General features: G+C 41.9%; 1 protein-coding gene across 1 annotated transcript in view; it reads right to left on the bottom strand.

The window, feature by feature from the left end:
* Window positions 1-6,978: 6,978 nt before the first annotated feature.
* The window catches only part of LOC132882489 (uncharacterized), a 51,439-nt gene continuing 47,569 nt past the window's right edge, over window positions 6,979-10,848 (bottom strand). The window contains exon 6 of the mRNA XM_060915604.1: window positions 6,979-7,048. Within this exon, the coding sequence (XP_060771587.1) occupies window positions 6,979-7,048 (70 nt within the window). The remainder of the gene's footprint in view (window positions 7,049-10,848) is intronic.

Raw genomic sequence — 10,848 nt, 5'->3', positions numbered from 1 at the left:
TTGTTGCATGGTTTGTAATCGGATTTCATCAAACATCAACATTTCATAATTTGAGAATGGTCGAGCTTGTCCCTAAACCTGGTGGCAACTGTTTAGAAGATTTTAGGGTTCTGGTGATAGAACTGATGGAATATATTGTACATCCTGCAGACAAACCCCAGAAGCAGCATGAATAACGAAAACAGAACCAGGCCCAAATCGGAGCCCTGAGGTACCCCATCAATGACAGTTGCTGAAAAATGAACCAAAAATAACCGAAAAGTGGTGCTTTTAAGCTAAATAGTGACTTATTCAACCTATTAAACTGTTCGATATTTAAAGAAAAGAAATACCATGCTATCATCTGTAAAAAAAAAAAAAAAGATTAAACACCAAAAGCCAAAACAAAAGCACACGGAGGACTAAACAATCGAAAATGAGAAGGAAATTTATGACAAATTATTTGAACTTTCTGTTGCAGTAAATAAGAGAATCTTTGAGTCCATTATTAGCTCATCCGGCCGACAGGTGATGAATTTATGCCATCATGTGTTGTCTGTCATCCACATTTCATGAAAATCGCTTCTTGTCCCTCAGTTCTTCACCGATTTATATTCTTTTTGGCAGAAAGGTAGGTCTGCCTGGGGTGCATATGGCTTCTACACAAATTTGCATAATTGCAATTAATAATGAAGATACATAGTAATTAATCAATCCCTAATGAGCAGTTTCAACATAAATCGCTTCTTCTTCCTCAATACTTCACCAATTTTGATTCTTTCTAGCATGAAGGTAGGGGTACTTAGGGTGCATCTAACTTCTACCCAGATTTGCTTCATTACAATTATTAATGATGTTATGGACTAATTAAGCCTTAATGAGCAGTTCAACAAAAATTGCAGTCAATTCCTCGCCGTTCTGGATTCTTTCTGGCAAATAGGTCGGTATTCCTAGAGTGGATATTGTGTCTATATATAGCATGTATATAGTGTATATAGCTTGCAACATTTATTGCGCAAGGAAGGTGGCCCACCAACACTGGACCAGATGGGGCCTGAGTGAGCTACGCCGTCACTGATGGTCTTGTTAAAATTCCCTCCAGTTGCAGCAGCTGGAAAATCCTGCAGATATTTTCAGCTGCCCTGACGTCACCCTGTTTTTAAAAAGGTCATTGTGTTACATATATATTAGCAGTAACCTGTAATCTGTACAGGAGACGGTACGACAGGAGTCATCCAGGTCATTTATCATTTTACCCCAGGAATAAATCTGCAGCGATGAAAAGCAAATAAAAGGAGAAAACTGCAATGATGGAGCTCTCGAACAGTGCTTTTAAACCCAGATCTGGTTTTGAAGAAGAAGATGATGATCTCGTCGTTCTTTCTGAGCGGTAACAGAGATGACTTGCAAGTTTGTGGGATTGTCGGTGCAGTAAGACGAGCGGCGTGTTTCTGGCATTCGCACTCTGTGCTCCCGGCAGCGTGGGCTCTCCTCAGCACCATTACGACCCCGGAGCCTTTTAAAGCATTCTCAGTATTTCCTGCTCAATGGACATTAGCGCATAATTGCTCTGCTCAGATTGATCTTGTTAGCCGAAGGATACAAGCCTGACTTTTTCCTCGTGCACAGAGCATTTCTGGAGATGAAGCTCAACAATTCTTCAGAAATATTAGCACCCTTCAAAAATTTAGGCGTGGAATATTGCAGAAGATGAACACTCCACACAGTGATTTATTTATTTATTTATTTATTTATTTTTGGTGGTTGTTTTCACTAAAAGCTTCTGATTAATCATATTTGAAGTCATATTTGTAAATATTAGGATACAAGACCCCATCAAAACCATAGTAGCAAAAGTTTTGGCACCCATATAAAATATATTAATATTTCTACAAATGATCAGAAATTCATATAAATTGTGTTCAATTTAATGTTACACCGGTACATGTGTAAAATCTCTTCATCAGCAGTATTATGGAAAACAACAACAGCAAACTAATACAGAGCCTTGCATAAGTATTCACCCCTGTTTAAACTTGTTCCACATTCTGTAGTAATAGTGATGCAACCTGGAACTGGGATTTTATTTTACACCATGGTAATAATATTAAAATGAACGAATAGCTTCCAAAACACTGAAATCAATTTGTTTGCCATCAGAAGTGACAATTATTTCAATGGAGTCAAGCTGTGAGCAATTTAGGTGGCATGTGACCTCAGTATAAATACACCTGTTTCCCAAAGCACTGCATGTTGGTTGGTTGGTTGGTTGGTTGGTTGGTTGGTTGAAGAATATAATTAAACACACAGCATCATAAAGAAACAGAACCAAGTTCTGGTGGAAAAAAAAAGTATCAGAGTCTGTCCAGTTATTTAATAAAGCAACCAAGAAACCATGAGTAACTTTCTTGATAGTGCTACCACCACCATGCTTCACAATGGGGATGATGTTCTCAGAACAATGAAGCAGATCCCAGAATTGTCTGGTCATCGAGTTTTCAAAGGCTCTTAGACACCACCTTGAATAACAATCTGCTTTGGAAAGGAAAGTCACGTCAAAGAACGTGCTCCTGAGAAGAACCTACATTAGGAAATGAACGGCGTATGCAAAGTCATTATTCTTAAAGGGTGCCAATACTTCTGCACTCGACTCAGTAGTAGAACAGAGCAAATCAAAACCTGTTATACTAATCTGGATCTGCTCAAATCAAAATCAAATCAGTGAGAACATATGAACCGAGTGGATATATTTGATATCAGTGATTAATAATTGACGCAGATGAACAGTAGACGTGGAGACAGGAAATAAACCCAGATACTGAGCCGCACTCAGGCTGGTCACCGGGAAAATCAGCACCTTCATTTAACAAGTGAAGAACTGCAGTGTTTAGATAAAATCCTGTACAGAAGCACATTCATGCTGAACAGCTTTGGAAGTGAGACATTATTAGTAACACAAGACAAACTGAAATATCTGGCCACCAGTGGGGCTTTAAACAGATGGTGCTGCACTCGTTTTTTTCCCTCTTGTGTGTTTCTTGCTGTTGTTTTGTTGCTCTTTGAGAACTTTATTACTTTCAAAGAGCCTCACTTCTCAATAATAATAATAATAATAACCCATCCCCCACAAGTCATGTGTGTTTAAGGCAACCAAAACAACATACTCCTGGTGCCTCATGATTGTAAACACCTCTCCTGCAACTGCTACAGCGCAATGAGCGCCCTCAGTGGTGAAAGTTCACCAAATTTGGTATACATGTCAAGGGACCTATGAAGAGTTGTTGTGTCAAGTTTGATCAAGTTTGACCAATCAGAAGCCGAGATATAAATTGTTGCCTGAAAACAGCGCCCCCAGTGGCAAAAGTTCACAAAATTTGGAAGATCTGTCAGGTGACCTGTTAAGAGTGTGCGTATCAAGTTTGATCAAGATTGAGTAAATAGAAGATGAGATATTGATTTTTGAAGAATAAATGTTTTGGTTTTTCCCATGTCAGTAGGTGGCGCTATGCTGTACATGAGCGATTATGAGTTGGAAAAATAAGTGTCTACAACAGCAACGCACTATCACAAGGTAGTGGTGTGAAGGAAAAGCATTATGGAATTATTTACCAAAAACCCGTTTTGGAGCAATTGCGTCGGCCAAAAACAGCGCCCCCCATGGACGAAAATTTCCAAAACGTGGTATACATGACATGGGAGGTAGTAAGAGGGTGGCCGTGAAGTTTGACCAAAATTGAGGAAAGATTGGAATTTTTGCCCAAAAATAGCGCCCCCAGTGGCGAAATATCACAGAAATTGGGTCACATGTCAGAAGCCCAATGAGTGATTTGCTTGTGAAGTATGAGCAGTTTTGAGCAATTAGAAGATTTGTTATGAATTTTTAAGCATGTAAAATTTTGCATTGAAAATTGATTGACGTATAACTTCTGAACGGTTAATCCTACGTGAAACGTATTTAGGAACTTTTGTCAGCCATGTCTGTAGATGATGTCTATCAATTTTGGTGACATTCCTATGAACGGCCTAGGAGGAGTTGCGCCGTCTTCGTGGCCATGCATTTCGCACAAAAGTGAAATTACCTCACTTCCTGTTGGGCGTGGCTAATGCATTGGCATTAAATTTTTGTCCGGCTTAGTGAGATACATATGCGTACCAAATGGCATGCCACTACTACAAACTACATGGCACCCAGGCACCTTTATGCGGGAGGCCAAAATCACAACGACTTAGGGGGCGCTAAAGAGGCCCTGAGGCCCGCCTGGATCTGGGCTTCTGGTTCTCAGTAGCGGTGGCAGTCTAAGAAAAAGGAGCCAAATTTCGTGCGTTGTCGACCATGGCAAGCGCCCCAATAAGGGTCTTGTAAAGAGTTTGCTTGCCAAGTTTGACAAATCAGAAGCTGCAATATCATTTTTGCCATAACCAGCACCCCCAGGGGCGAAAGTGCACAAAATTTGGCATATATGTCAGGTGAGCTATGAAGAGTTTGGGTATGAAGTTTGATGACAATTGAGTAAATAGAAGATGAGATATAGATTTTTGAAGAATAAATTTTTTGGTTTTTCCCATGTCAGTAGGTGGCGCTATGCTGTACATGAGCGATTATGAGTTGGAAAAATAAGTGTCTACAACAGCAACGTACTATCACAAGGTAGTGGTGTGAAGGGAAAGCATCATGGAATTATTTACCAAAAACCCGTTTTGGAGCAATTGCGTCGGCCCAAAACAGCGCCCCCCATGGACGAAAATTCCCAAAATGTAGTATACATGACATGGGAGGTTGTAAGAGGGTGGCCGTGAAGTTTGACCAAATTTGAGGAAAGATTGGATTTTTTGCCCAAAAATAGCGCCCCCAGTGGCGAAATATCACAGAAATTGGGTAACATGTCAGAAGCCCAATGAGTGATCTGCGTGTGAAGTATGAGCAGTTTTGAGCAATCAGAAGATTTGTTATGAATTTTTAAGCATGTAAAATTTTGCAGCGAAAATTGATTGACGTATAACTTCTGAACGGTTTATCCTACGTGAAACGTATTTAGTAACTTTTGTCAGCCATGTCTGTAGATGATGTGTATCAATTTTGGTGACATTCCTATGAACGGTCTAGGAGGAGTTGCGCCGTCTTCGTGGCCATGCATTTCGCACAAAAGTGAAATTACCTCACTTCCTGTTGGGCGTGGCTAATGCATTGGCATTACATTTTTGTCCGGCTTAGTGAGATACATATGCCTACCAAATGGCATGCCACTACTACAAACTACATGGCACCCAGGCACCTTAAAGCGGGAGGCCAAAATCACAACGACTTAGGGGGCGCTATAGAGGCCCTGAGCCCCGGCCAAGTTTGGGCTTCTGGTTCTGAGTAGCGGTGGCAATTCTCGGAAGTGGCGCCAAATTTCGTGCGTTTTCGCCCATGGCAAGTGCCCCGAAAATGGCCCAACAGCGGAGAAAAATAAAGAAGAAGAAGAAGACGGAAGAAGAAGAAGAAGAAGAAGAAGAATAATAGTGAACTCTTACAAGAACAATAGGGCCTTCGCCCTATAGGGCTCGGGCCCTAATAATAATAATAAGTTAAATTTATATAGCGCCTTTTTCACACCCAAGGTCGCTTCACAATTAGCGAAGGAAGGAAAGAAAAATAAAGTTTACCAAAGGAGGGTCAGGATGTAATTCCAATGGCGTCGCTACCACAGTCCCACCAAAAGGCATACGAGGATAAGTCCCACACTGCCTGCACAGCCGCCATGATGCCACCGGGCAACATCGCTCGGAACACCGCACCAAACACAAAAGCACTGGACAACCCTGATGTTAAAAGAGCAACGAGCTCACTGTAGTCCATACCGAGGAGCACAGGCATCACCCAAGGTCTGGAGAGAACCAACGCCTAAAACTGGGTCTGGAGCTACACCACAACCAGCGGACAAAACATTCAAACAAAAAACAAATGTCAAACTATACAAACACAAAAAGAAAAAGAAAGGGAAGAAAAAAAAGAAACCACTCTGGTGAGAAGCGGCAGCCAAAATGTGTACAGTGTACTCTCAACCAGAAACGGAAATGGGGAAATTTAGTAATTTAATTCTCATCTCATTATCTGTAGCTGCTTTATCCTGTTCTACAGGGTCGCAGGCAAGCTGGAGCCTATCCCAGCTGACTACGGGTGAAAGGCGGGGTACACCCTGGACAAGTCGCCAGGTCATCACAGGGCTGACACATAGACACAGACAACCATTCACACTCACATTCACACCTACGCTCAATTTAGAGTCACCAGTTAACCTAACCTGCATGTCTTTGGACTGTGGGGGAAACCGGAGCACCCGGAGGAAACCCATGCAGACAACATGCAAGCTCCATACAGAAAGGCCCTCGCCAGCCACGGGGATCAAACCCGGACCTTCTTGCTGTGAGGCGACAGCGCTAACCACTACACCACCGTGCCGCCCGAAGCTAATTATTGTCAATAAAAAAAAAAAAAAGTTCTCAACTGGCGTGGGAATGTTGTCCAGGTACACATAAAAGACACGATAAAAAAAGAAGCAGCAAAATACAGATTTTCTAAAATAAATTAAAAATCATTCAAGCATCAAAATGTCACAATATTTGTCAGTTTATGACACAAAGACTATAGTTCACTTTATTTTCTTGTGAAAATAAGCTTTGGATTATAGCGTATTGCTTCCTGCAGTATGACATTATACTGAATATATGGTATTTTTTCAAATAAAAATTAGGAGAAAAACATAAAGATGTATTTATATCCATATTTTCTTTTAATTATTTCCAGTTTTTTTAATAATTTGTGACAATCCTGTATGAATATTTGGAATGTTTACTGTTTAGTTTACGAAGGGTGCCATTATTAACGGACCTGACTTCATGGCTCTCCTGAGAACAGCTCCAGCTGTCTAATGTGTTCAGTGTGCTGAGATGCAAGATGTTTACCTGCTCAGCCCGACACTCCGTGGTCCTCACGCCGGTGTCTCGTTAGGCGTTGCTCTAACACTCGTGCACTTCCTGTGTGCTGTCACGCACTCGCCTGGCTCGTCGGACTTTAGTGCTAATCAATCTGAGAGTGTGGGCGGAGAATTAGATTAAAGCCCTGATATAAGGAGGACGGTGAAGAGGCTTTGCAGAGGGAATGCATGAGGAAGCAGTTCACCTTTTAAACATCTGGTTCATGAGTGCCATAAATACACACCGCACTCTGTCTCGCTCTCTTTATCTCTGTTTTTCCACCAATGCAGGGCGGAGTCTGAGTGGCTCAGTGGTGCGATATTCTGACCTTGAACCAGAGATATCTTGAGCAACAGCACTTTGCCAGTTTGATTCAACCACAATACACTCACCGGCCACTTTATTAGGAACAATCCCTTGACAGCAGCACGATGCATGATACAAATCAAGCGCTTCGGTTAATGTTCAAACATCAGGATGGGAAAAACTGCGATCTCACAATGAAGTGTGACTTCCTTTCACTGTGTGTGGCATGGGTGTTGGTTTGAGCCAGATGAGTATTTTTGGTTTGAGTATTTCTGAAACTGCTGATCTCTTCCTGGGGTTTTCACACACACCAGTCTCTAGAGTTTACACAAACAGAATGGTGCGGAAAACAAAAAAACATCGAGTGAGTGAGCGAGCGAGCGACGGTTCTGTGGATGGAAAGTAAACAAACGCCTTGTTGATAAGAAAGGGTCAGAGATCAGAAAATGGACAAATTTGAGGTGGTTTGAACATTTTTTTTTTTCCAGGAAGGCTATAGTAACTCATATAATCACTCTTTACAACCGTGGTGAGCAGAAAGGCATCTCAGCATGCAACAGAAAACAGAAGAACACACTGGGTTCCACTCCTGCAGCCAAGAACAGGGATCTTAGAATCAACGACAAGAAGTTCCCATTAAAGTGGCCGGTGAGTGTATCACACAGTGAATTTTATGTTTTGGCTGTAAAAAAAATATATAAATTTGCAGTGAGACGTTTACCTACACGGACATGAACGTCATGGTCATATTGGGCTTTCGGTGATTCCTTTGAATTGTTCTGGTTCTGTGGTTGAATAATTGTACAACATATATCTTTAATAAGAAAAAAAAAGAATTTAATGATATTAATATTTTAGGTTTTCTCAAATCAACACAGGGTCAAAAATATACATACACTAACTTACTCATAGATCAGTGGTTCTCAACCGGGGGGGCGCGCCCCCCTGGTGGGGCGCGGAGGTACTCCAGGGGGGTCGCGAGTAGGCTTCATGTATGGAGGAAAAAAAAAATCTGGGGCTAACAGGCTATAGTAGCTAAGCAGATGCAACACATTTACCCATGTCAAAATGCAGGACATTGGACTATTACATACAAATCAATACTATTATAAAATCTATCATCAATCTATCATAAAATCTTGTGTGTAGGTTATTTTAAGCCCGTGACGTGAACATGACGCAACGTCACGTGAGTGAGTCTGCATACCGTGGCCACCGTGTGAGTGCTTGCCACACACACACACACACACACACACACACTAGTCTGGCTTCTTGCTGAGTTAACTCGTGCCGACTCTCGCTAGTCTACTATCATCAATCCATCGATACAGCGCAAAACCCAAACAGTCTTTTTAAAGACTACTACCCCACACTGTATTTTTGCTTTCCCCATTTCAGCTCTACCCAAATAATTTGTTGTTTTTGTTGTTTTCTTACTGCTAGTCTACTATGGATAATGCTACTACTGCTGCTACTACTACTACTACTACTAATAATAATAATAATAATGATAATAATAATAATAATAATAATCTAGCCCAGGGCTATCTATCTATCTATCTATCTATCTATCTATCTATCTATCTATCTATCTATCTATCTATCTATCTATCGGTCGATATAAGGTGCTGTAGGTCGGGTGGCGTCACTGCGGGTGAGTGTGTTTGGGGGGGGGATGGGGGCGGGGCGAGAAGAGGGGCCCCCAACTGCAATGAACCAGCTTTGGTGGGGCCCAGGTTGCAAAAGGTTGAGAACCCCTGTCATAGATTATTAATTCAGTGGTGCTGAAAGCTCCAAAGCATCTTTTAACTTGTCAAATCCAAGGTTTCTTAACTTCCTGTTAGTGATGATGATTGATTACAGCTGGTAGCTTTTCTGTGCACAACATAAAAAGGGTTTGATTGACACTCATTGCATTGACCAACACATAATACAATGGGAAAGTCCAAGGAGCTCAGTGCAGATCTGAGAAAGAGGATCATAGATTTACACACTCAGGAATGACTCTTGGAGCCATTTCTAAATGAGTACAGATTCCAAGATCATATGTTCAAACAACTGCATGCAAGTTACAAGTTCTTGGGAGGTGGAGCCACTTTGCCAAGCCGCTTTGTTGAAAGAAGACCCAAACTGTCCCCCTCAGCTGAGACGAAATGGGTTTAGATGGTCAGGAACAACCCAGGAACCACCAAAGCACAGATCTGCCATGAACTGGAAGCTGCTGGAACACTGTCTACCATCAAATGAGTTTTATATCACCGTGGACTGAGAGGCTGCCATCCAAGAAAGAAGCTCCTGCTCCAAAATCAACACCTTCAAGCTTGACGTAAGTTTGCAGCTGATCACATGGACAAAGAAAAAGCCTTCTGGAGGACAGTTTTATGGTCAGATGAGACAAAGATTGAGTTACAAAGACCAGAGGTACAAAGGAACACTGGACCTACTGTTAAGCATGGTGGTGGCAGCATCATGACACAAAGTGGATGAAATAATGAAGGATCTCGGAATTATTCGGCATGACCGGGAAACATCAGAAACTTGGACACAAATGACTGTTCCAACAGGACAATGACCCCAAACACACATCAGAGCTGGCTGTAGAGGACAAAATAAGTCCTGACCTCAACCCTGTCAAAAATATGTGGACTGTGTTTAAAAGTTAGGTCTGTTCCAGGAAACACACAAATTGAATAGAACTCTGATCATGCTGCTAAGAAGATTGGACAAATATCCAACTGACAGAAGCTTGTTTGATCAGGTGTTGAACAGTGATCGATCCCATCCCATGCCATTCTCATTATCTGTAGCCGCTTTATCCTGTTCTACAGGGTCGCAGGCAAGCTGGAGCCTATCCCAGCTGACTACGGGTGAAAGGCGGGGTTCACCCTGGACAAGTCGCCAGGTCATCACAGGGCTGACACATTGACACAGACAACCATTCACACTCACATTCACACCTACGGTCAATTTAGAGTCACCAGTTAACCTAACCTGCATGTCTTTGGACTGTGGGGGAAACCGGAGCACCCGGAGGAAACCCACGCGGACAACATGCAAACTCCGCACAGAAAGGCCCTCGCCGGCCACGGGGCTCGAACCTGGATCTTCTTGCTGTGAGGCGACAGCGCTAACCACTACACCACCCCCCAGTGATCAATGTGATCATTAAAAGTAGGACTATTCATACAGCGACATTATCTTTATATGTTACATCACATTACATTTGAAAGCAAAGGAACAAACAGCTATTTCCGTTTTCAGTCCGTATTTTCTATCCCTGACTTTTTTTTTCCAGTTTTAAATGCAGTACTGAAAATTGCAATATTCCCCATGTAAAATATTTAAGTTGCTGACTCTGAACAAAAAAAGTCTTAAAGTGAAGTGTTCTACTTCTCTCCGCTGTTTGAATCCCATTTCAAATATTTTCATTCATCTTTACTCTGGAGTAAAGTGCTAAAAAAAATCATGCTGTGCTGTTTGCTGTCTTCTCATACATTTTAATCCCACAGAGAACGGCATACTGGACACTTGAAATCCTTCTTCTCTGAAACCGAGTGGTTTTTCACTGAGTTCTGCCACACCAGAGAGGACGACTGCCATCCCTGA

Source organism: Neoarius graeffei, chromosome 3 (assembly GCF_027579695.1).
Source record: "Neoarius graeffei isolate fNeoGra1 chromosome 3, fNeoGra1.pri, whole genome shotgun sequence".
In the NCBI taxonomy this organism is placed as follows: Eukaryota; Metazoa; Chordata; class Actinopteri; order Siluriformes; family Ariidae; genus Neoarius; species Neoarius graeffei.
The sequence above is the reverse complement of the archived record's forward strand: the minus strand, read 5'-3'. Positions and strand labels throughout refer to the sequence as shown.